This window comes from Ricinus communis, chromosome 2 (assembly GCF_019578655.1).
Source record: "Ricinus communis isolate WT05 ecotype wild-type chromosome 2, ASM1957865v1, whole genome shotgun sequence".
NCBI classification, from domain to species: domain Eukaryota; kingdom Viridiplantae; phylum Streptophyta; class Magnoliopsida; order Malpighiales; family Euphorbiaceae; genus Ricinus; species Ricinus communis.
In genome coordinates, this window is record NC_063257.1 from 1,616,527 (window position 1) to 1,642,452 (window position 25,926).

General features: G+C 37.3%; 5 protein-coding genes and 2 non-coding genes across 12 annotated transcripts; 3 read left to right on the forward strand and 4 right to left on the reverse strand.

The window, feature by feature from the left end:
• Positions 1–184: 184 nt before the first annotated feature.
• LOC8269997 (probable LRR receptor-like serine/threonine-protein kinase At4g36180) lies at positions 185–3,960 on the reverse strand. Its single transcript, XM_002510438.4, has one exon. It carries the CDS (start codon positions 3,678–3,680, stop codon positions 273–275), a length of 3,408 nt encoding a protein of 1,135 aa, XP_002510484.2. The 5' UTR covers positions 3,681–3,960; the 3' UTR covers positions 185–272.
• Positions 3,961–5,174: 1,214 nt separating this feature from the next.
• Positions 5,175–5,247, reverse strand: TRNAE-CUC. The gene has a single exon. It is a non-coding gene; the product is annotated as a tRNA-Glu (tRNA).
• A 37-nt stretch (positions 5,248–5,284) lies between these two features.
• Positions 5,285–9,137, forward strand: LOC8275820 (protein ACCUMULATION AND REPLICATION OF CHLOROPLASTS 6, chloroplastic). Of its 2 annotated transcripts, none has more exons than XM_048370844.1 (7): positions 5,285–5,642; positions 5,736–5,966; positions 6,056–6,280; positions 6,541–6,801; positions 7,047–7,830; positions 8,457–8,593; positions 8,691–9,137. In XM_048370844.1, exons 1-7 carry the CDS (start codon positions 5,373–5,375, stop codon positions 8,976–8,978), a joined length of 2,196 nt encoding a protein of 731 aa, XP_048226801.1. In that variant the 5' UTR covers positions 5,285–5,372; the 3' UTR covers positions 8,979–9,137. The 2 variants fall into 2 exon arrangements, with proteins under 2 accessions (XP_048226801.1, XP_002510483.1); XM_002510437.4 differs by having other exon boundaries at positions 5,286–5,642; positions 6,897–7,830.
• A 172-nt stretch (positions 9,138–9,309) lies between these two features.
• On the reverse strand, positions 9,310–16,148 carry LOC8275819 (kinesin-like protein KIN-7C). Of its 2 annotated transcripts, none has more exons than XM_015719695.2 (13): positions 14,997–16,148; positions 14,380–14,613; positions 14,077–14,166; positions 13,868–13,968; positions 13,657–13,770; positions 13,453–13,534; positions 13,287–13,354; positions 13,104–13,169; positions 12,855–12,979; positions 12,412–12,748; positions 11,124–12,116; positions 10,525–10,829; positions 9,310–9,910 (listed from the first exon to the last, which is right to left on the reverse strand). In XM_015719695.2, the coding sequence occupies exons 2-13, from the start codon at positions 14,606–14,608 to the stop codon at positions 9,583–9,585; spliced, it is 2,838 nt and encodes a 945-aa protein (XP_015575181.2). In that variant the 5' UTR covers positions 14,609–14,613; positions 14,997–16,148; the 3' UTR covers positions 9,310–9,582. The 2 variants fall into 2 exon arrangements, with proteins under 2 accessions (XP_015575181.2, XP_015575178.2); XM_015719692.2 differs by having other exon boundaries at positions 14,380–14,640.
• Positions 16,149–16,725: 577 nt separating this feature from the next.
• On the forward strand, positions 16,726–19,753 carry LOC8269998 (uncharacterized TPR repeat-containing protein At1g05150). Its single transcript, XM_002510435.4, has one exon. The coding sequence runs from the start codon at positions 17,120–17,122 to the stop codon at positions 19,532–19,534; it is 2,415 nt and encodes an 804-aa protein (XP_002510481.1). The 5' UTR covers positions 16,726–17,119; the 3' UTR covers positions 19,535–19,753.
• Positions 19,754–20,626: 873 nt separating this feature from the next.
• Positions 20,627–20,699, forward strand: TRNAE-CUC. The gene has a single exon. It is a non-coding gene; the product is annotated as a tRNA-Glu (tRNA).
• A 1,796-nt stretch (positions 20,700–22,495) lies between these two features.
• On the reverse strand, positions 22,496–25,898 carry LOC8269996 (protein LTV1 homolog). Of its 4 annotated transcripts, none has more exons than XR_007214615.1 (6): positions 25,283–25,898; positions 24,791–25,186; positions 24,119–24,673; positions 23,736–23,863; positions 23,186–23,390; positions 22,496–22,886 (listed from the first exon to the last, which is right to left on the reverse strand). XR_007214615.1 is itself a non-coding variant. In XM_002510433.4 (5 exons), exons 1-4 carry the CDS (start codon positions 25,745–25,747, stop codon positions 23,732–23,734), a joined length of 1,548 nt encoding a protein of 515 aa, XP_002510479.1. In that variant the 5' UTR covers positions 25,748–25,897; the 3' UTR covers positions 22,496–22,886. The 4 variants fall into 4 exon arrangements, 2 of the variants coding, with proteins under 2 accessions (XP_002510479.1, XP_015576580.1); XR_007214616.1 differs by having other exon boundaries at positions 23,732–23,863; XM_002510433.4 differs by lacking the exon at positions 23,186–23,390 and having other exon boundaries at positions 23,732–23,863; positions 25,283–25,897.
• Positions 25,899–25,926: the final 28 nt, after the last annotated feature.

Below are 25,926 nucleotides of genomic sequence, written 5' to 3' on the forward strand. Positions count from 1 at the left end.
GCCACGTGTCTTGTCATGCTTTTGGCGGGAACTGAAATATTTTTGGGCCCTCTTCTTCTACGCAAGGATTCACAGAAAAATGTATTCCTTCAATTTTGAATAGAGCGGCGCCGTAGGGATCAAGGTTGTGCCCATTGGAGCAAATTAAGGAATTATAAAAACGAGTAAGAAGAAGAATAATTAATTTGATGAATTGAGACATAAACAAACTTTATAACAAAAAATATTAATCAAGAATGATACTTCTGTTTCAAAAAAGAAAAAAAAAATGTTCAAACAGCAGAAGGCAATGTAGTGGGATCAGCTGATGAGGGAATATCTGGTCCGACCCTACAGCCTTCTAGCATGAACACAATATCAGCCATTGATGGTCTGTCAAGCGGATCAGGTGCTGTGCAAAGAAGCCCAACTTTGACTCCTAACAAGAACTCTTCCCATTCTGATGACTCGGGGTCTAGCTCAAGCAATCCTGGTTCCAGTAGTTCTGATACTTGGCCAGTTTGTAATTGCCTTTTAACCCACTTCACAATATCTTCATCTTGGGTAAACATAACTGGTTTCCTTCCTGTCAGGATCTCTAATAATACAATCCCATAACTGTATGCATCAGCTTCTTTTGTGGGTTGTCCTGTTAATGCTGCTTCTGGTGAAAAATAGCCTAATGACCCAATCGGGGTGGAAGAGATTGAAGCTTCTGCTGGTGTTGGTATGGTTAACTTTTCAAGCCCAAATTCAGATAAATGTGCTTCAAAGTCGGCATCAAAAAGAACATTTTGTGGTTTGATATCACCGTGGACCATTGAGAGTGAATGTAAGAAAGCTAGGCCACGAGCAATGCCTAGAGCAATTAAGTGACGCATAGGCCAGTTTAGGACATGACCGTCTTGGTAGGAGGCTTCTTGAAGGAGAGTAGCTAGATTACCATTAGGCATATAATCATAAACAAGTAACCTCACATCAGGAGGTGGTCCTGCATAGTAGCCACGTAAAACTGTTAAATTTCTATGCTTCACCTTTCCTAATGATTCTGCTTCTTTGCGAAATGTGCCTTCATCAATTGATGCATCAGGGAGACGGCGGATTGAGAGCACCATTCCATCTTGATACGAGGCCTTGAATACGAGTCCATATCTTCCCCTGCTCAACACATTTTCCTCATCAAATTGCCTTGTTGCCTCTAATGTCTCTGCATATGTTATCTTGTTATTGAACATGACAAGTTTCGGCCCTCCATTCTCTCCACTTCGACGACTCCTTTCCGCTCCTGAGCTTGTTCTTGCTGGGCTTGGCTTCTTTTCACCATTTAACCCTTCTCTGAGCCTCTTGCGCCAACGTAAGAGGCTGTAAATATAGCCACAGCAACACAGTAGTAAAAGGAAACCACCAGCTACAGTAACACCAATTAACAGAAACAATCTCTTCCTTTTTCTGTTCCTTACATTGGTGCATTCTCTACCCAGTGGCTTCCCACATAATTCTCCATTCATAGCAAATACAGAGGGGTCATTAAAATGAGAGGCGAGTGATCGTGGAATCTCCCCTTCAAGATTATTACTTGATAAATTTAAGTATCTCAGGCCATATATTTGTGAAAGATTTGCTGGAATGACACCATTCAAACTGTTGGAGGAAAGATTCAAGATGCTTAGGTTGGACAACCTCGACAATGACTCTGGTATATGGCCTGAAAGCTGATTACCATCCAGGAAAAGAGAAATAAGAGAGGAGCATCTGTAAATCTCCTCTGGGATTTCACCAGTTAAATTGTTCCGGCCAAGATCAAGCTTCTTCAAATGAGATAAGCGAGAGATATCACCTGGAATGCTGCCCTTCAAATGGTTCGAGCGAAGTTCAAGAACTTCAAGACTATAACAGTTTCCAAGCTCTGGAGGTATCCCACCCGAAACATGATTCCAAGAGAGTGAGAGAATAACTAATGAACTTAGAAATCCATAGGTTGCAGGAATCACACCAGTAAATGAATTGGAACTGACATTGAGATACTGTAGACTAACTAAGCTACTAAAACCTTCAGGAACATCCCCAGCTAACTTATTCTCTTCCAACGCAACAACCTGCAAACTAGGCAACCCAAATAGCTCAATTGGCAATTCCCCAGATAAATTCTGCTTACTTAAATCCAGAGTGTTAAGTTTTAACAAACTCCCAATACTCGCAGGAATCCTCCCTGAAAGCCCACAAGAACTCAAATTCAAAAGCATCAAGCCTTTCAGCTCCCCTATGTTATAAGGAATCTCCCCAGAAAATTTATTGTAACCAAGACTCAAAGAAGTCAAATTACTCAAATTCAATAACTCCTCTGGCAATTTTCCTGTGAGATTGTTGTTATTCAATTTCAAAGTATCAAGCTCAAAAAGACCTCCAAGACCCTTAGGAATGTCACCCACAAACCTATTTCCACCTAAAGATAGCAACTTTAATCTCTTTAATTCACTCAAGAACACAGGAATCTCACCCAGAAACCTATTCCCTTCAAGATCAAGAACTTGCAATTTACTGCATTGTGCAATTTGGGAAGGAATATTACCAGTTAATGAATTATTACTCACTCTTAACTCCTCTAACCTCAAGAGATTGCCGAGACCAGCAGGGAAAGAACCAAAAAAGAAGTTTCCAGAAAGATCAATGTATCTAAGCCAAGTCAAATTAGTCAACCAAGACGGAAACACACTTTGTATGCGATTCTCGTGAATATCCAAAACCTCTAAAACACTAACACACCCTCCTCCTCCTCCTCTTTCATTTTTAACAATACCCGTGAATGCATTAACCCCTAACTGAACAATCCTCAACGAAGAAACATTACCAAAAACCCTACAAAAGATATTGGCTGGAATAGAACCAGAAAGTTCATTGCTCGATAATGAGAGCACTTCCAGTTTGAGAATTGAACCAATAGTCGGTGGAATCAAACCTCTAAGCTTATTATCTTCCGCACTTAACTGTATGAGGGAAGAACAGTTAGCTATTGCCGATGGTAAAGTACCGTACAGATTATTATAGTCTAGCCATAAGTATTTCAGTTCTTGAAGTTGACCGATACTGGCTGGAATCTCACCGGATAATTTATTATACGATAAATTGATGAGTTGAAGTTGAGATTTTGACGACAAGTTTCCCGGTATTTCACCGGAGAAGGAATTAGACGAGATATCCAAGTATTTAAGTGAATGTGATATATCGGTAGGGATATTTCCGGAAAAGAAATTGTGAGCTACGTTAAGGACTTGAATATTAGTAAGGTTAAGGATTGAAGACGGAAGGTTACCGGAGAGGGAGTTATATTGAAAGTAAACAGCTCGTAAAAGAGGGCATTGAGAAAGAGAAGGAGGGATGGAGCCGTTAAAGTTGTTAGAATGTAGACTTAACTTGCGCAACTGGCGCAAGTTAGCAAGCTGGGGAGTGATGCTTCCACCGAGTTGAAGGCGAGGTAAACGGAGTTCGCGAACTCGGTTGCTATAACAGACAATGCCGCGCCAGTCACATGGAGCTGAGGGCGTGGAAACATCCCAGCCGTCTAATGCGCCAAGTGGATCGTGGAGGCTCTGCTTGAAGGAGGTCAAAGCTTGGATCTCTGACAATGGAACGGCGTCACTTAAGAATAAAAAGAAGGTGGCGTAATAATAACAAATAGAGAAGAGAAAAATAGCTGTTGCCATTACAACAGCAGCAGCAGAAGAAGAAGAAGAAGAAGAAGAAGAAGAAATTGAGTTTTGGTGAGAGAGGAGGAGTAGTAGAAGAAGAGGAGCGTGTATTGTGCTGTGTTATGCTTCTAGTTGTAAACATAGCAGAGAGATAGAAACGACGCCATTTGTTGGGTTACAAGTGTTTTTATTCTCTCTTCTCCAAAAGGTGCAGTGGCCATATTAATTTATAGTTTGAAGGACCTTTTTGCACTTTTGCTTTCTGCTTTCTACTTGTATGGGTTTCATCATTAACTCTCTTGTGTTGTGGATTCTTATCACAGTGGGGTTTGATACTCTCACCTGACTCAAGGGAAGGGAATGGTCACCTGAGAGATAGTTGTGAGAATCAATTCTTCCCCAAAATTTTGTCCATCAAGTCATCAATACACATATTTAAATTGATTTTATTATTTTAATATAAATTTATAATAAAAAAATACCTAAAATCAATTAACCCTGCATGATACGATAGTATTAGAAGTTTTTAATTTATTTATTTTGATCTAGATTTTCTTAAAATGAGATTTTTAAATTTTATCAATTTTATTAAAATCAATTAATTATAAAAATTTGAGCTTTTATAAATTTGTCCGTACTCTTTTATTAAATTAATAGATTTTAAAATTATATTTGAATAAATAAGAAGTTAAAATGATCCTAAGGGATTTTAATATATAGTTTTGGAATTTTTTATTTTGAGAGTTCTGCAAGGACCAAAAATTTTATAAAAGTTGTTACATTTTATGACATTTTTTAATTACATCTATAAATTTCGTGAAATGTCAAAAATTTTCAAGTAAACATTACTCTTGTGAAGTTTGTGACTAAAGGAACCATCTAATTAACCATACTTTGAATGTGTAATTAATTAGATAGAAAGAAGGGTTTTTTGATGACTAACAAACTGAGTATTTTATTTAAGACTAGTAAGTTTCCTGAACTATCAAATTGGCCTGTCGCTATTGAGGTTTACAAACTTTAACGTAGGGACGGACAGAGCTGAGTCTATCTCTACTCTTCAACCAGCCTCAATTTGATCTCATCTATAATCTACTGATAAAACATTTATATAGAGTTTTCTTTTTTTAATCAAATTTCTAGAGAGGTTTTTGTCTACTGTTTTACTGCTTATAATTTGAATAACCTGTATTTTGAGTGTTTTAATTAATTTAGTGATATATATATATTTTTATTTTTTAATTACCTCATATGTGAATTTTTAAATATTTTATATTTTGAAAAATCCACGTTTTCTTAATAAAAGAAAATCTTAGGCGGATCAAAAATAATATTCGAGTTACTGACAACAGCCCCAACAACCATTGCCAATAATAGTCCATGCGCATTAAGAAAAGGCCCACTTGTGATCCTAAACTTAAAGCCCTCATACCCGCCCGAATTGTGAAGTGGGCCCATACAGTTCAAAATATCTAAAAAGAACGTAAACAAAAACAAGGCAAAATAACCTTCCGTTGCCGGGAATCGAACCCGGGTCTTTCGGGTGAGAGCCGAATATCCTAACCGACTAGACTACAACGGATTCACGGAAGCGGTCATATTAAAAATAATCAAATGACGGGAGAACCGTGTGTAATGTGGAGTTCAGTGAAGATGAATTAAGTGGTGAACCGAAACCCAACCCCAAGAAAGAGAGGGTTTAAGGAAATGGAAGGCATGAGATGCATAGGCATTGCTGCTCCTAGAGTAATATTCCCTTACTCACCACCTCCAAGAAGATTCTCCCACTCCAAACTCACTCCTTCCACCACTTGCTCCGCCAGCAAATGGGCCGACCGCCTCAGCGACTTTCAATTCTTCACAACAGCCACCGACACCTCCGACCTCCATTGTCTCTCCTCTTCCACCGCTGCCACCATCGTCGCTCCTGTCGCTCCTCCTGAACGCCACGTCTCCATCCCTCTCAATTTCTATCAGGTAAGTTCACTTTTCTCTTCTCTTTCTGTTGCTCAATTTCTCTCTTTTCAATTCTGAATTATTTTCTTTTCAAAAAAAATAAAAATCGAAAAGGTATTGGGAGCTGAGACGCATTTTCTCGGAGATGGTATAAAAAGAGCATACTCAGCTAGGCTTTCAAAACCACCTCAATCTGGTTTTAGTGAAGAGACACTGATTAGCCGTAGACAGATTATCCAAGCTGCATGTGAGACCCTAGCAAACCCTCAGTCAAGAAGAGAATACAATCAAGGCCTTCTCGATGATGAGCTCGATACTATCATCACTCAAGTCCCTTGGGACAAGGTAAAATTAAAGTAATTATTCTACTCTTGTTTCTCACTTCTTATTATTCATAAAATTGAGATTGATCGTAATGGGATATGTATTTATAGGTTCCTGGGGCTCTGTGTGTCTTGGAAGAAGCAGGAGAGACTGAGGTTGTTCTTGAAATTGGAGAGACTTTGCTTAGAGAGAGACTACCAAAGAATTTTAAGCAAGATTTGGTTTTGGTTGTGGCTCTTGCTTATGTGGAAGAGTCTAGGGATGCTATGGCTTTGTCTCCCCCAGATTTTATTACTGGTAGTGAGATGCTTGAAAGGGCATTGAAGCTCTTGCAGGTAGTTAATTAGTGTGTCTTTTTTTTAGTTATACTTTTGACATTTCCTTTTATCTGATCAATCACATAACTGGAAACTGGATCTTAGATTTGCACCTGTGGTTATACTGCATTCAATATGCCCATAAGAATGTAGCGCATCAATTTATTGGACAGAATATGTATGCTAATCAATCATCTTTCTTAACAAGTCCTTGTGGCTTCATTGTTCTTTGTTACTTCTGTTATAATAATGTGCCTGCTTTTTTTAATTGGATGTAGGAGGAAGGTGCAAGTGGCCTTGCACCAGATTTACAGAAACAAATTGATGAGAATTTGGAGGAGATCACTCCTTGGCGTGTCCTACAACTTCTAGCCTTACCACTCGATGATGCATACCGAATGAGACGGGCAGAGGGTCTACTTGGAGTGCGCAATGTACTATGGGCTGTTGGGAAAGGGGGAGCTTCTCCTCTTGCTGGAGGATTCACCCGTGAAGATTTCATGAATGAGGCCTTCTTACGCATGACATCTGCTGAGCAGGTAGTGTAGATTCAAACTGCCTCTTTTGCCTCATTATGCTTGATGATTATTGTTAATTCTTTTTCTTTTGCATTGTACATTTTCCCTTGAGATAGGTCGATCTACATGTAGCCACACCACATAATGTGCCTCCTGACCGTGCAGAATTTTATGGAGTGGCACTTGCTCTTGTTGCTCAAGCTTTTGTTGGTAAAAAGCCTAATCTTATCCCTGAAGCTGATAATCTATTCTATCAACTTGAACAGACTAAGGTACCAGGTCAATGGAATGCTGACTCTGCCTATAGTCCCAAACAAAACTATGAGATAGACTATTCTTTGGCCAGGGGTCTTTGTTCACTTCTTTTGGGGGACCTTGATGAGTGTCGTACAAGGTTGGGACTAGACAGTGATAATTCACCTTACAGAAATCCACTCATTGTGGATTTTGTAATGAAAAATTCGCAGGATGATAATGACAATGATCTCCGTTTGCTTTGTAAACTATTGGAGACTTGGTTAATGGAAGTGGTTCTTCCTAGATTTAGAGATACCAAAGATATCCAAGTTAAGCTTGGAGACTATTATGATGATCCGACTGTCTTGGGGTATTTAGAAAATCTGGAAGGAGGTGGTCGTCCACTCTTGGCTTCAGCAGCAGACATTGTGAGGATTGGGGCCGAGGAGGCTACTGCTGTTATTGATCATGTGAAGGCTAGTGCAATTCAGGCATTGCAGAAGGTGTTTCCTATCAGCCAGAAGGGTACAGGACTCAGAAATGGGGGCATGAATTACCCTTTTCCTGCTATAGCAGATGAAGAACATCAGGAATTACTTGATCCAGATGTCAAAGCTGAAATTTCTGGGGAACACAATGCTGAAGTGATTGAAGATCTGGTTACTGATAGAAGAACAGACACCATTGTGAAGATCATGTGCACTGGTGTGACAATTGGACTGGTTACTTTTTTTGGCTTGAAATGTTTGCCTGTTAGGAATCGCCAGTGTAATGAAATTGGCCCAGCAATGGCTTCTGACACCATCAGTGTGGGTATGATTTAATTACACGTTTCCAACAGTTAACTTATCAAACTTTTATTTCAACTACTTGCGATCAGCTATCTAATCTTATTTTGACCATTCACCTCAACCTAGGCCCTTTTCTGTTCCAAGCAGTAGGATGCCAATTTATTGTGCTCTTCTTGAAATATTCCTGCTGCAATGTTTTAAAATAACTATAAGAGAACTGTTTTTCCTGGCATCTGTGAGTGTTCCCACTACTATGGTGTCTTCTCTATTCCGGAAGATGCATTACATAAGGCCATGTGGTCTGAATTGACATTTTTCCTGAAATCTTCCAGTAATTGTAGTTTCTAATTATGCTTAACTAAACTTGATAGCTTTTGGCTCATTTATTGACATATATAATCATTTTGCTTTATACAGTGAAAGTGGTAATCAACTGTCCTCGTATCAGATGCTTTTAGCAGTTGACGATATAGCATTGGTGGATATTTCATAACAGACTTGTCCATTTGGCATTTGTATTTGATAATATTCACTTTGGTGATTCTACCGTGTCATGCCATGTAGTTGTAGCAAGAAACTAAGTTTTCTGCTTCCAATAAAATTTCTTTTCTCATTATAATTACTTCTAATTTGGATTCAACTGTGCAGGGTTTTCATTAGATGATAAATCTGTAGAGGAGTTTCCCAGAATGGATGCAAGATTTGCAGAGGGTATAGTTCGTAAGTGGCAGAACATTAAATCTCAGGCTTTTGGGTCTGATCACTCTTTAGGGAAATTGCACGAGGTAAAACAATATTGAGTTGAAGCTTTAAGAATATTTTCTTGGTCATTATTGCCAGGAAAACCGACTTCAAACTTCTGATTTTGAGAACAACTTATAGGTCTTGGATGGTCAGATGTTGAAAACATGGACAGACCGGGCAGCTGAAGTAGAACAACTTGGTTGGGTTTATGATTATACTCTATTGGACCTTACCGTTGATAGTGTGATTGTCTCTCTAGATGGACAACATGCTGTAGTGGAAGCAACTATAAAAGAGTCAGCTTGCTTAATTGATGCGGTTCACCCAGAGAACAATGCCTCAAACATCACCACCTACACAACAAGATATGAGATGTCATGTTCCAATTTGGGATGGAAGATTACTGAAGGAGCAATAATAAAGTAAAACAAGCATGTTATATTGTAAATGCCACCTTTGTCGGTGTTATAGTTTTCAATAATTCATTATTGGGAGGCAACTCTTTTTCGCAAATTTTGTTTAGTTGTATGTAATTAGTTCTTTCAGTTATGCCACCTATCAAGCAATGCAAAATCTTTCAGGTTATGACCATTGGCCAGGATGCTAAAACAAAGTGCAAATCCTCTCTCAGTTTGCCTTTTTTTCTTTTTTAAATTCGTTTATGTATACGAAGAACGCTTGCAAAATGTCACATCTGCGCAAGGGCTAATGGCTACCAGGGAGGAAATAACAGACACAGAGCCAAAAACTTTCCATCTTGCCTATAATTTACTTGGTTCCCTCAGCTTCCATTTATATTCTTGTGCAGGTTTGACATAAATGTATACAGAGAAAAGGATGTACAATTATGCCTCAAGCAGCAGAATCAATGAATAAAAAATCTGCATCTACAGTCCCTGTGTTCAATTTACAATGAAGGCAAACTCAAGTATTCAATTGTGCAAAGTAAAAACTGTGCAACAAAGAGCCATTCGACTCTGTATCAGATATGTGAATTGTGAAGAAAGAAACATTTCTACGTACAAGAAGTTTATAATAGTGAAAGTGAAGACATGTTGTCTCTCCAGCTGGAAGATTTCTGAGTGGACAGTGGGGTTAAGAAACTGAGTCCAAACATCTCTTTGGGTGCATACCGTGGCTCTACAAACCCAATCAACTTGGCAACAAGCACGGAGCTTTCCCTCATATGTTTCAAGTCTTTCGTGTCTGTCCATAAACGGCGTATCAATTGTAGGCTCCTCTGCTTTGTGTCCAAGTCAATACCCCATCTTACGTAAAGTTCCACTCTTTCCCTTTTTGTAAACTTCTTCTGTAATTGCCTCGCCAAATGTTCTCTCTCGCGATTCAGAGACTTCAAACTATCATCAACAAACAGTTTAATCAGTTCTTTCTTTGGCAACAAGGAGTAAAACAAGCTCTAAAGTGTTTTGCATTGGAATAAGAAACGGTAACACTAATCTCTGACATATTTCAATTTTCATGTAGTATTCGAGTGATTTTGACTCTGCCCAATTAAGACAGCGGATATGCCACTACTCTAGAAAGTGAAAGAAGAAAAGTAATGTCAAAAGCCAACAGAACAAAATTAAAATAAATAAATAAAATTGAGTGCATGTGTCTCCTTAAGCATGTTGAAAGAACATAATCAACAGTAATATGTAATTATTTGGAAAGAATACTTCGTGTTAGAGCAATTATTTAGAAGTAATTATTCTGAGTTGATGTGAAACAATAAAGTTACCATCATATAACTAGAAATAATGCTGGAATCCTCGAAAGGAAAACAGATAAGAAGATCCCAAGAGTCTCAAATTGAGAGGTTGTAATAATTAAATATATATACAGATTCATAAATGTCGACACAAATTGATTTCACTTGGTATACTTTTGCTAGTTAAATGGGAAAATTGAGCATGTGGCATTCGCATGTAGACACGTCGCTTGTGATGGAATAGATTTATAGAAAATTTACCTCGAGTTTAGTGAGACAATCTGAGTATCTATCAGTGTGTTAGTTCCACGCGCAGATGTGTCCTTTAGAAAGTACAATCTTCTGAGCTCTACCTCCAAATACACATTGTCTGAAGGATCGCCCTTGAAGATCAAGAAGAAATAGCTTCTGTGGACCAATGGAACATTGCATCTAGCCCATAGTTCAATTATCTTTCTCCGGTATCTTTCAAATTTTAGTATGGAATTAGCACGGTTCTGCCTAGCACTATTGCCTCTCCCTGCGTCTCTCCATAAGTCGGCGGTCCTAGTTGATGCTTCTGGAACCTACGAAGAGCCACCTTGTGGTAAATGAGATATATTCTTTGAAAAATATCGAGTAAGAAGCTAAGCTACCCTAACATTGCCAAAGAAACTAAGCCTATCCTGCAATCTCTTCGTAGGTCTATTCAATATTAATGAAATTGATAGGGTTTGAGTTATCGAAAGAAGAGCACAACGTGCATTTGGACCGCTAGAAATTGTCAAATGCAAACCATCAGAACAAAGAGAACAACACAAGAAAAAAATTTGCGTATGCTTGTGTGCATGAGAAAGAGATACTAAGATTTGCCTTCTCACCAGAACATCACCAATTTGCTCCTCCGACTGAGGTTTAGCAATTGTATTCACCCCTGCAACAAAATCAAGGACAGTCGTAGTATCATCTACATCTATATTTATCTCTTTGATTGTCTCTTCTTCTATGCAAGCGCTGCTTGTGGAATTTCGAGAATACTTCCCAGATATTTTTCCGGTCTTATCATCAGGCTCTAATTCAGCAAGCTTTTGCTCAGTGCCTCCTCGTCTTTCGAGATTGTCCTCTTCAAATGATGCAGGCAGTATGTTCTCATTCTCTTCTTCCTTTTCATACCAAAGGGCAGATGGAATAGTCATAACAACCGATCTCCGACTTTTGCTTCTAGACCATGTCAAAGCTTTAGAGCTTGAAGCACCTGCTTCATTAGGAGGAAATTGTTGTAAAAGGCTGATAGTCTCATGCAAGTCCTGAATCTTTTGCTTCAGAGCATGATAAGAGTTATATGAGTCGTTATGACTCGACTCTTTATCCTCTTCCTGCATTGCCATTGATGGTAATGCACCTTCATCTGTCTCTTCCGCCGTCGCCACTTCTTTTTCTTGTCTGTCAGAACTAGATAATAATACGCCATCTTCTGCTTTACTGATCACACTGGCTTCGTCTGTTTCAATGCACCGAACTTCTTTGCAGATATCTTCATTATTTTCTTGAGAAGTACTTTCCCAAAATCGGAATGGATCCGGCTCAGAAAACTTGGGAGTACTGTTATTTAGTAGAAAGCCGTCTTCAGGATCCGGAATCTGTTGGATTTGCCTGGTAGGAGTAAGCACACTGGGGTCATCAAAATCCTTGACTGTGTTAGTTCTTGCAAAACCTGCATCCAAACCAAGAGGAGTGATGCCTTCTGATGACTCTGATGCTGAATTTTCACCTACTCTTGAAAGTCGATTGTCCCCAACTTCTCTCAGCAAACTGTCAACACGAGATTGAGCAAGATCCCGCTGCCACGTCAATTCTTTAATCTCTTTATCCATCTGCAATATTTTCATTCAAGAACAATATAGTGTTAACAAACTTTGGCAAGTGTTTACATGCAACATTTCAACCCGATTGTTTTTATCTTTTGTAATTATTATGCAATCATGAATAGGATCATTGCACCCTTTTAAAAGGTTAGCTTATAATCAATTAGCGGTTGACTGACACTAGAACATTTACCGTCATCATTAATTATCCAATCCACAGTGTCAATGCCAATAAATGTGTACAAAAGAGACACAGTGGATGCAAATTGCATCTTTCCTTGTGAAAAATAGTAGAAGAATCCACCTTTTCTATCAGAAGTTCTTTCTCTCTCAGTAATGCAGCAGTATCACCTGTTACAGAAATTGATTCCATGCTCTTTAATCGACTCTCTAGCTTAGCTAGCTCTTTTCGCAATTGCTTTACCAATGCTTTATCTGACATCACTACATTGACCTGTGCATTAGTAGCCACCTCATTAGCACAACTTGCAAACAAGAGGGTGTTTCTTGATTGCTCCACATGACTTCTTGAAGGGCTTATAGTGCATATCATGGCAGTTCTGGCATTGCCTCCTAAGGAGTTCTGCAGTATGCGTGTTAGCTTAGAGTCTCTATAAGGTATGTGTCCATTTTTTCCCTTGCTGCATCAATCATGGAGGTAAGCTATGTCATAACTCAGATCCAAGACAATCAAAGTCAAGAAGTATGACAATTTATTATGACTGCTGCAAGAAAAGACTGCCCCACCTTAATTTGCGAATTACCGTTCCCAGGGTCAGTAAGCTGCGATTTATGTGGGAACCTTCTTTTAATCTGGCACCACCTGCTAATGTCTGAGAAGCACGCTCACTTCCCGCAAGATCGACAAAATGCTGTGGAACAAAACCAACTTCACTTATTCTTCTAACTATTTAAAAAAAGTTGTCCTTTCAGATACTTGAGAAGAAATTTCTAATTTTTCACTAAATCATATAGGATTTAAATGCTACTTCATACCACTGTGGATATGAGAATGCTTGAATTTCCAACACCTGAATATTCACGAGCAGAGCTTTCGATTGTCTGGAGCATTCGACCATTAGATGTCCAAAAAAAAAAAAAAGGAATAAATAAGAGTATGCATTAAAATTGGGGTTGGAAGCGAGTAACAATAACTGCCGAAGGAAACAAGAAGCGTACGAGTCTTATGACTTGGTGAGATCTGGAGCTGTTCTCATTCATAGAAGTCTCTCCTATTTGCCTTTGAGCTGCAATATACAAGGTAAAACTAAAAAAATATAGTCTCAAACTTATAAAAATAAAAACCAAAAGCAAGTATAGACATAGAATAACTTGATACCATTACCTTCACATATAATCAGAAGCTCCTGTAGGTGGTTCCAATCTATTAGTGTCTCCTCTATAAGCCTCTCGACAACAGTCCCTTTCTGTATGTGAAACATTGTCAAAAGAAGTATTAATATTTTTTGCAATTTTCCGTACATGGTAGTGGGATTTAGATGTGGAAAAGAAAAAAGAAAAAAGAGGAAGAAGAAGTTACAATATTCACCTCTGGATCATCTAGGACTCTTAGTGGAGTACTATCTGAGCTGAGGAGGTCCCTGACTGCTTCATTATAAATCTCCATGGCAGAGAATTTCAACACGAATTCTCTTTCTTTATGCTGAGAGACATATATAACAAAGATACTTTACATTCTACTAAGTATGATAGGCTTCAAAAAAATACACCTGTCCAGTTTCCCTTTTCAGAATAATTACCTTGTTCATATACTCGTAAATATCTGCGACTGCATATTCAGTAACTCCATCCATCGTATATGTCTTTCCACTGCTCGTTTGCCCGTATGCAAAAATACTAGCTGGAGATACATTTTTGGCAGTGTAAAGAATTTGATTTTATTTTTTTAAAGTCACCAGAACTACAAATAATTGAATTAGATTGAAAGAAGGACAACCAGATTACTCACAGTTAATGCCACTAACTGCTGCAAGAGCAATTTCTTTGGCACCTTCCTCGTATACCTGCTTTGTGGAACATTCACTCCCAAATACTCTGTCTATACAAAAACAATTAATTTTTTTTTTAAAAAAGGCAAGCAAATGGATGATTATTCATACGCTTTTGATAATCAAACAAAAAATAACAATAATGAAAATAAATTTTACAAAAAAAATAAAATTCTGAAATTAAAATATGCAATTGCAAAGCATATATTTAGGAAATTCAAGGATTAGGAAACTGAAAAATAAAAAAGAAGCAATTGGTGTACCAAATGTATAAGCAGTAGGAACCATAGAGCGATCAGGCATGTTGCTCTTGAAAATTATGGTGTTATTGTTAATACATTCCCAATCGCAAATATCATTTCTGGCGACTTCTCTCTCATTCAAAGGCCTCATTCTCACCGACACAAAGATTTTCTCTTCCTGCTCACTGTCTATTATTATCTCGTCTCCTGACCCCATGCTCATCGTTTCCTCTCTTCCTCTTATGCTCATTTTCTCTGTTCAAAACTCTATATTTACGTTTCCTTTGAAAAATAAGAGAAATGATTCAAATATCCACGACAAATGATTAAATGATAATAGATTTTTCCCCCCAGTTTGAAGCGGACAGAAAGAGAAAGAACATAAACGGATTTAGCAAGGAGAAAATCTCAGATAGGATTTGGCTAAAACCGTTTTCCGTTCTCTCTCTCTATCGCTCTCTGTCTCTTTCGAGAAAACGAGAGAAATAGAAAAGAGGAGAGATGGCGAATACAACAAACACCTCTCTCTCTCTCCCTCTCCCTCCCTCCTTTGTCTCCTGCTTGAATTAGTTACAGGGACGAACTAAAAATAAAACTGACCTCTAACTAAAAATAAAAATATATAAGAAGAAGCTTACCGTTTCGGCCTCCACGATTTTCCCGCGCGTTTAATGAGTTTGCGTCTCTCTTCACTCTCTTCTCTCGGTTGGGCCTTGGTTAATTGGTAATCTTGTCCAATTTTTTTTAAATTTGTTTTCCTCTTGAATTTCCTGTTGGATAAAAATAGGAAGGCCATCTCTCGTTTTACGCGGTAATCTACAAAATGTTATCAGTCGATCAGTGGTTGTTTAACCTTATATATATGAAAGGTTATTTCTCTTTTTCTTTTTACAATCATTTTAAATCCATGCTTTTAAGTCTTGAAGGCACTAAGAAATTGAACTTTAAAAGTTAATCATCTAACGGATAGTTTAGTTGGCCTTTACAACGCCTTTTTCTATCAGTATTTCTCCTCTTCGAGAATGTCGGAAAATTAATTTCAGCTAATTCTGTCGCAGCCATGTCTTGCTCTATTATAGTTAATTTTGTACATGCAGACGCTGAAATTGTAAAGTTGTATGATTTGTGCATGTGTTAATGTTCTCCTTTTAAATATTGCAAATTACTATTATCTGCGGTGCAAATGTTTGGAAGTCGGCCTTCTTAACGCGTGGAGCAAAGTATTTTGCAACAACCTTTTTCTATTTCCTTCGTCTTCTTTTCTTTTTTTATTTTATTCTCCAATTTCTTAAGCTATTTCTGGTAAAATGTTGCTACTATTTTAAATCCGACTTTATGTTACATACATTTACATCATTTGGAGGTTTTTAATATCACGAGATATCCATATTTTATTTAAAAAATAATTATACAAACTAAATATGATGTCGATAATTAATATAATATTTTATTTTTTTATATTATTAAAAATTAAATAAATTTTGATTCATTCTTTTCCGACAATAAAAGTTAATATTGTGATATTAAAAAATTTAAATATTAATACTAATTAAAATTCTAGCTCAGAATTTTAACACCTATGTAACTATTTAACGCATTTAATATTGTTTCCAAAATTCAAGTCCCATCATATTTCCATCTCCTCCAACAACCATACCCTTATAGTGTAAAGCCTATTGTTCCATACCTGTAGCTTGCAAAGAAGAAAAAGACATGGCTATAGATATATTATATTTAACCGCTCTGTTAAATATAAATATTCTAAATATTTTACAAATTTACCAATCAAATTTTTAACTCTATATTTTAGATTTTTAATTATTGACAGTGTTTTCCTAGAATAATTAATATATAATGTTAGAATATCTCTAATTATACTCTTTATTTTAAAAAATATAATTTTATAATAAAATTATTTTAAAAATATTACAATATAAAAATAAAATATTTTATTTAAATTAGATAAATTTTTTATATTTTATATTTTATTTTATTTTTAGTTTTATAAATATTAATTATTTTATTTTATTTTTTATTTTTAGTACAGAAAATAAAAATTGTAATACCAATAAAATTAATGCATATAAATTTATAGTATATTTATTAAATATAGTAGAGAATAAAATTTTATATTTTTAATAGAGAAATTGATTCTCCATTTTATATTTAAAAATAAAAATATATTAAATTATTATTTTACAATATAATTTTAAAATAAAATATTTAGTAATATGTAAAATTAAAACAACACAAATAAAAAAAATTAAAACTTAAAAAAAATCCCAGCTGGCAATGCACCCACCTTGCTTTTTTTTTTTTTTGTTATTATTATTTTCAAAAACAGACAGGGAAGGCAATTAGCCACCTGCCAAACACAGCCAGGAGCTAAAAAAGACCAAAACTCGGTAAACCAAAATGAAAAACACACATAAACAAAAAGAGAACAATGCAATGCAACACTTTATTGTGGGGTCTAATAGCCCCATCGTCACTCATTTCTATACCTAAACGACAACTAATTCAACATTACTAAATCTCCATCTTTCCCGTTTACACCCTTCCCTTTCTGCCTCACCTGAATTCCAATGAAGAACAACATAGCACAACCCTTCTGCATAAATCCAACCTTTTGTCGTTTCAATTAACACCTTGAAACCACTCAGTTTTTATATTATCTTTCCATTATTCACATTCTCGTTTTTTTTTTTTTTCTTCTTTTTCCCTTTTCTGAAACCCTAATCTTAAAGAGAAAGGTACCACAATGACAACCAGAGGGAGTAGATCAGAGAAAGTGAAGCGAATTTTTCAGAAATTCGATACTAACAAAGATGGAGGTCTCAATAGAGAAGAAATGGCGGCGTTGGTTGTTGCCGTTAACCCTAGGGTTAAATTTAGCGAGGAGCAAATTAACGCAATTCTCGACGAAGTTTTTCGTACTTACGGTGAGTTTATTGACGGAGAGAAAGGTTTAACCTTTGATGGCTTATTGCGTACTTATGATGACGGAGCCGGCGACGTTGATCGCGACTTTGACGCGCTTGAACTTGAGCTTAATGTAGATGATAATAATAATAATAATAATAATACAGGACTCTCAATCGCATCTGAAGCGTCGTCGTCTTTGATTATAGATGAGAGGAATGTAGAATCTCAAAAGAAGCAAAGAACTGCAGCTTGGGCGGTTTCTCCAAATCACGGGATTGTGTTTGACGACACGTGGAAGATTGTCGACGATTTAGAGATTTTGGTCAAGAGATTGAAAGCAAAGCAAGCTAAAGATGGGAAATTGAAAGGTGATAACTTTGATGCGTATTCAGATGCTGGGTGGTCGAGAGAATTAGGACCCTCTTCGGAGATATCGGATAAGAGAGTACTTTGGGAAGAATCAGGGCATGATTATGCAGCTTTTGTTAAGGAATTAGGGGTTTTGAGAAGTAGAGCGGATGGGGCCAGATCGCGAGAAGAGGCGTTTGATGGGCATATGGCAATTGGTAGGGTTTTGTATGAACACCAGTTGTTTAAGGAGGCATTGGTGAGTTTTAAAAGAGCTTGTGAGTTGCAGCCTATTGATGTAAGGCCTCATTTTAGAGCTGGAAATTGTCTGTATGTTCTTGGGAGGTTTAAGGAAGCTAAAGAGGAGTTCTTGTTGGCTTTAGAAGCAGCTGAGGCAGGTGGGAATCAATGGGCTTATTTACTTCCTCAGATATATGTTAATCTTGGGATTGCATTGGAAGGGGAAGGTATGGTTTTAAGTGCTTGTGAGTATTATCGAGAAGCTGCTATTCTTTGTCCAACTCATTATAGAGCTCTTAAACTTTTGGGCAGTGCTCTTTTTGGCGTAGGGGAGTATATGGCAGCTGTTAAAGCCTTGGAAGAGGCTATTTTTATGAAACCAGATTATGCCGATGCTCACTGTGACTTGGCTTCTGCTTTGCATGCCATGGGTCAGGATGAGAAGGCTATAGAAGTGTTTCAAAAGGCTATTGATTTGAAACCTGGTCATGTTGATGCTTTGTATAATTTAGGTGGGCTTTACATGGATTTGGGTAGGTTCCAGAGAGCTTCTGAGATGTATAGTAGGGTGTTGGCTGTGTGGCCGAATCATTGGCGAGCACAGCTCAATAAGGCTGTCTCACTGTTGGGGGCTGGTGAAACTGAGGAAACTAAGAAAGCTTTGAAGGAAGCTTTGAAAATGACAAACAGGGTTGAACTGCATGATGCAATATCACATTTGAAGCAGCTGCAGAAGAAGAAAGTCAAGGGTAGTAATGGAGTTGCAAATGGGGAGGGAGCTTTCATTGTTGTGGAACTCTCAAAATTTAAGACAGCGAGTGAAAAAACAACAGCGAGGCAGGATTTAGCCAATGCTCTTCAAGTAAGGGCTTTTCAGAGGATTACGAGGTTGAGTCGTTGTGATGTGGAGCTTTTGAAGAAGGAAATGACTGAAAATGATGTACCAGTTTCTTACTCTGGTGGTGGTTTTCCAGAGAAATCCATACGCAAACCTAACTTGGAGGAAATCCTCCGAAGGTTACTTAGTTTCCTGAAGCCTGAAACCTTTCAGGGGGCTGTCAAGGCAATAAATGAGAGGATTTTGTCTGTTTTGGACGAGATGGGTTCAGGCAGGGTAGACTTGGGCATGTTTTTTGCTGTTCTTGCCCCTATTTGTAGTGGCAATCCTGACAAGCGAAAAAGGATTGCTTTTGATTCACTTTTATGGCTTCCTGTGAATGAAGGTAGTTCTCAGGTTAAAAAAGTTGATGCTGTTCGGTATATAAAGTTGCTGAGAGCTATTTATATTCCTTCTCATGGAGTCAGCGAAATGTTAGAAGTTCATGGAGGAACAGATTCTTCGATGGTATCTTTCAATGATTTTCTTGTAATGTTTGATGATCCTGACTGGGGTTTTGGTATCATGTCAACTCTTATAAAGCTGGAAACGGGAGATAGAAATCGCCATGGAAACCATGTTTGCTCAGTTTGCCGCTACCCAATCATTGGGTCCCGCTTCAAGGAAATGAAATCTCGTTTTAGTCTATGTAATCAGTGCTACAGCGAAGGAAAGGTGCCACCTGCTTTTAAACAGGATGAGTACAAATTCAAAGAGTATGGAAATGAGTCTGAAGCAGTGAAAGATAAGTGCATGTGTTTTACATTGCAATCTCATAATGATTGATAGCACATTCACTGAAAGATTTCTTGTTAATTTTGTATTATCCCGTTCTCTTATTCTAGTATTGTGTGAATTACATAGCTTGTTAACGTGTTCAGTGGGCATCACACCCTTTGTATGATAAGTCATTTTGAGTAATATCTCGGATCCCTGTTTCCCAATAGATTGTAGATCCTTGTTCTTCTTCTTCTAATGTTTATATATATATTTTTTATTCTATTATTCATATATATATATTTGAAATTGTGTATGTTGCTTGCCTTATTTGTTCCCTGACACCTTTGGGTTTAGTCCAAAAAATGTCCACACTAAATGTGATTGCTTAAACTTTGAATGATATTAACATTGTTAAATTGAGGAATGAATTTCTAGTTCTTGCATCTTAAAAGGTGGGACGAGTCTGGCTGTTGTTCAGGAAGCTAAAGCTCTCATTTTTGGACATTTGAAAAATGTACTCAATAAGGTCTTGTCTGATGTGTCCTTTTTATAGTTGTTTCAATGGAACCAAATGAATGATTTTGGTTTCAGTGATTTATTATAGAGGAGCACTCTGCAAATTCTAAGTGTAAAGAAATACTTTTTACTTTCATTCAAGAATGATTATGAGCCAGTACAGCATTGACTGCTGCTGCTGTGTAGAATATGAGGGCTTGAAAGTGCAGAAGAGAACTGTTGCGCTTCCTAACTGGATAATGCTATAACTTTGTAAGCTTAAATTGCACATTATAACTTGTAACTTAATGCAGTAATGCTACTATCATTTGTATGTAAAGCTGCCATTTGTGCTTTATGATGTTTATAATTGCTTGTCCGTCTCTTTATAGTTACAGGAATAAGCTTCCGCAACTTTAAATATTACTTGATGATTCTTTCTTCTTCCGTATTGTTTTAGAATAATTCTACTCTAAATTGTAAACAACTAGGACCGCATCTTCGGCATGATTATATATCTAGCTGGCTGTTACCATGTAGAGCCCGGCACGTTCAGAGTCTGTCGAAGCTTAATAGGGCAGGCGTCCAGCTCCTATGCAATATTAAATTAAGCCGCATCATTTTCAGTTAGATTGGTTTATCCTTGAAATTAGATGACCAGAATCCGTTGTAGTCTAGTCGGTTAGGATACTCGGCTCTCACCCGAGAGACCCGGGTTCGATTCCCGGCAACGGAATTTTTGTTCTTCAAGAGTGAAAGTTCTTTTATTGGTTTTCTTTTTTGTGAAAACAATTATTTGATTAGGTGATAGAATAATACTGTGAAGTGAAAAGTTCTTTTGTTTCTTTTATTTATTTATTTATTTTTTTTGTGAAACCAATTATTTGATTAGGTGATAGAATAATTCTGTGGGACCATAAACTTTAAGATTATAAAACTATTTTTGTTTAGGTTTTGAAAGTGAAAGGATTGATTTGTAATGAATAGATATATATATATAAAGAATGCCACATGAAGAAAATAGAAAAACCAAAAAAGTAGAACCAGATGAGCTTTCAATATGTTTTAATTATTTGAGCTCTGTAATAAAGCCAATAATCATGCCAACCTCAATTTGTTAGATTAATCTTAGAAATGTGGCAGGATGATGATAAGCAGAATTCTTTCATAATGTCAAACACCCACGTGATCCTCAATGTTTCCCACCAGTTGCCATCATTATCCATACCAACATTTAACTTCAATGTCCAAGGAATTATTTTACTTTTTGAGTTAATTTAGTCAACACTATCAAAACAATAAACAAAAATGTTTCATTACACATAAAGCAATAGAGCAACTTTTAACACAGTAAAAGGCAGCACTGTGAAAATTCCCCAAATTTCTTTTATTTGTTCGTATTTTGCTACCGAAAGACTACATTTAATAGCCTTGTTCATTCTGCAAATTAAGTCGCGGCCAGACAAATGATACATTCACACAATCCTTGTTGTGATGCAATGCAGATCCTTGCCATTATGATTCTCTTTTATGTCTTTTCTTGATTTAGCTCGTAATTTAAATATAGAGGATTTCGAACAAGATGGACAACAGATGCATGTAAGAGATTATTTTCCATTTTGTTACGACACCAGTGACCAAGTTTTCTTTCACTCAAATACATGCAAGAAATATGGTCATGTCACACGCTGGGTGTGAACACACAGACGGGTTTATTTGGAGAATTGCTTCTAGCCATTGCAAGAATGCTTAAATCGCCCGATCCAGAATTAGTTTCCATTATAGTCATAGACATAGGCATAGGCAGAGCAGGTTTTTAGGTATTGTGGAAAGCTCCACTAGTTTCAGGCACAGAAAAAGGTAGAAAACATATGATAAACATGACAGCCTTAAATGAGAGGTCAGTTGTCAACAAATCATGCATTATGATGATGATACTACTGTTAATGTTATTGGTAGTCTCAGAATCATCGTCATTAGCATTATCACCGACTTCATCCCCGTTATCTGTCCCCTTCCAGCCATTCGACAAGCAGGGATTTGGAGATTGGAATGAGATCGACTCGACAGTTAGGGAAGCAGACTATGGCTATTGGGATCCCTCACCTAGATCCGGCGGAGGATATTACTCGCCCATTCCCCATGGAGAAGTATCATGAATTCTTTCTACAATTTAGTTTCTTGTTCTCGCTTTTGTAATTTGTTTAATTACAAAAGTCATGACAGTTCAGTTATAAAACTTTTACGGCTATAGCAGTTTTAATAAATGGAAGCATTCCATCAGGCTCCTTTTTTAGAACAGGACACGTGCTATCAGATGTATACTTATAGTAACAGCAATTTGGCCTACTTTTCTTGATTATGCTTCCTTCTATTCTTCTTCCCTCATTTCAGACCACCATTACATCGCAGTATGTTTTGATATAGCCATAGCAAATCATAATAATGAACCTTTCTTTTTGTTTTTCCAAAAACCTAGCTGCAAAGAAGCAGAAATAATACTTACTAGATTTAAGCCAAAAGCAGTCCATCTCAAACACATCAAATGCAGGCACTATCATTTCTCATTGGGAATAACAGACAATACCTTAGCATTAGGAAGAAAGTTAAATTATGATCGTTTTCAACCAATATCATAGCCATAGGCTTCAGAATTCACATGCCTAACAAGTAACAACCTATGTATGACATTACAAAAATAGCCTTCTCCAACAGTAAAGCGGCAAAATTGGTTACTCAAATTGAATGACAAAAATAACTTTATGCTTTGCCAGGAGACGGAGGACGAAGCAATCAATTAGCATTTTCTTCCTTAAAAATGAGTGAATACAGTGCTTTTGTATAGTTGGCTTTGGTAACAATTGAGAGCATCATCCAGGACAACCATACTGCTTACTTAAGCAACAGCCGACCTCCAGATCACCTATTCAAAAAGAAGCAAGGAAAAAAAAATCAAACTAACTGCAATATCACTTCAATTAAAGAGGAGAAGAGATTATGAAAGAGTTCAAAGGCAACATCATGGGAGCTCAAGGGCAATAATGATCTATTTGATTAAAGGCAATCTAGGTTTTATTCGACCAAATCACCCCATCTATACTCTATTTGTTGAAATACTAAGAGCCCAAAATAGCGTGTCGAATAAGGTCAATAGCTAATTCAATCTTCATACAGCCCATAAAGGGTCCACTACTAATTCTATAAAATTGCACAACAGTTTACCCAGCAAAAATGGAGGACCAGAATGGTCAATGGCCCTATGCTGTTCCCCAAAGGCGATGAAGATCAAGAGTTGAAAGAAACAATCGGAGGAGCTTCAAATTGCATATCGAAGGTAATTAAGGCAAGAGTTGAAGGCATGGAAAAACCATTGCTGTCTGGTTGCTGTTTGCATCTGTATGTTACTTTCTCTTTCTTATGTTTTCACCTTCAAAGATGATGAAGATTAAGAGTTCAAAGAAATGGAAGAGTTTCAAATTGTTCATGCTAAAGATTATCCGAGCCAAGAGTTGAAGGCATGGATAAACACTTTGCTATCTCATTGTGTTTTGCATCCCTATGTTATTTTCTCTTCCTTCTCAATTTTCAATTTCCAGAAGAGGATACCATAATCCTTGTGTCCCTTTATTTCTGTTAGAATGATAAACCAGAAGCCATAGCCCAAGCAATAATAATCCAGTGACACTTGGGAACAGAATTCCAGAAATTGAGAATAGCCATCATTAATTGACCAATTAATAACACAAGGTAAATGAACAACCAACATACTTACAAAAGGCGAATTGAAGATGGACCAGCTATAGCAGCAACTCTCTGAGCACGCTGCGCTTCGCCTCGGTAGAGTTCCTTAACCTCTTTCTTCATACGTCTAGCTTCACTCCTTTCCTTCTTCATAGCAGCCTGTATGCAGAATTTTAATTCCATAATTGAAGTTCAATTAAATAATATGATGAGAAGGGGATCATTCTTTAAAGCATCAAACATGTTTTTGGATAAGTAATATGTTTCCCTTAAGGTCATTGTCAGTATGCTTACGACAGTGTAAGGATGTTTTCATCCTTCATCAGTTCCAAATGCAACGATTGAAGGCATTGCATAAACCAATACAGGTACAGACAAACATGGAAAGGGCCAAGCAAACAGTAAATTACATACCTTTCTCTCTTTCTTCTCTTCCTTTGACTCCTGGCCATGTTGCTTCCTCTTCAGTGGCTCAGCTTTTAACTCAGGCACACTCTTCATCTTTTCAGCATCAGACTTTCTACCACGAGGCAAGAAATCTACAGGAAGCTTTTCTTTTCCTCTAAGGGTTATCACATGAGCTTTGGCATTCAAGGCTCCAGAGACAGTTTCAGCTAACTTCTTCTTTCTAGCAGTTCCTGGAGCTTCGATTTTAGCAGGATGGTTATCAAGATTTGAATAAGTGGAGACGATAGTCTCACAATCCCACTGTTCCGATTCATCACTGCTTTCCTCTACAACAACGAGGTCTGCATCACCATCCTCATTTTCGTACTTTTGTGCATATTCTACACAGCGATGAATGACATCCATTGGCGGAACTTCATATTTATCACTAAGTTCCGTGTCATCCATTGCACGGTTGATAAGGACAAGGTTGAGCCTATTTGCAAGAGATTCATCTTCTTCAGCATAATAACCATCATAATCATCATCTTCGTCATCTGTGCCATATTCTTGACATTCAAGCTGCAGTTCATAAAGTAATATTATTGGATAAAGAACTGAATTGATAAAGAAAAGATATGCTCGCCTACAGAAAGGGTGCAGCAGAGTTGACAGGTTACCGAAAAGAAAAAGTCTCACCAAATCAAATTGCTCATCAAGAAGACGACGAACCCGCTGCTTCTCACCAGGAAGATCATTACCTACTTCCTCCTTTTCTTCTTTCTCCACAATGACATTATCTACAGCAGCTTCTTGATTGCCAGGCACATGTTCATTAGCTTGATCAATTAAATTCAACTTATTATCATTATCATCCTCAGGGACATTTGCACGTACAACAAAATCCTCCTCCAAGTCCTCAACATCAGAACCAAACCGCGACAAATCACTATCATCCAGCAACGCAGCTACTTCAGGATCAAATACTTTCTGTACCTTCACACCAACCGTCTTTGACGCTACACTATAAATTGACTTATCATTTGTATCATCACGTTTCACTTCCGATACTCTCACTCTCGAAGCATCATATGCCTAAAAAGGTCACAATTTCTTTTTAAAAAAAAAAAAAATCATAATTTGCACTACAAACCGCAAAATTAAAAAACAATTAAGAATTACAATCATCACCTTGACGTCATGAGGAAGCTGATCAAAGCTAGCTTTAGGATTACGATAATAATAAGAGCCACCACCAGTGTTTTTAATCTCTCTCAAGTGAAGCAAATAATTGTAACCGTCATCAGGAAACCCTAGCTCCAAAATCTCTTTCCTCACATGCTCAGGCAACGGTGCTGCATCTGCAGAGGAGGCTCCACCACCAAACTTCATTGAACTTCCCAAAAACCTAACATTATGATCGTCGTCATCATCGAAATCGTCGGGAGCATTGGCAAAAATGGAATTGGGATCTTCACCGTCCGGGTTATCTTCATGAAAGAAGGTGTCAACAGAGTATTGATTATTGTTGTCCACTCGGACGAAAACTCGGTCTCCGCCTGGTGTTTCGTTATAATTAGGATCGGATGAGTCGCGTGCGAGTAATTGGAATGTCGCCGATCTCTTTTTGTCTATGAATTTGTTCTTCTTGCCCATTGCTTAACAAGGGTAGATTATCGAGAGCTGAATTGTTAGAGGTGAAGACTGGAGATTAAAATGGGACTAACCAGAAACCCAGACGGTAGCGGGACGAGTGTATAAACCCTAGTTTAAGATTTTTTATTTTTTTTTTCCTCAAGGAAAAATTAAAAGTAATAATAACAAATAGAAAAACA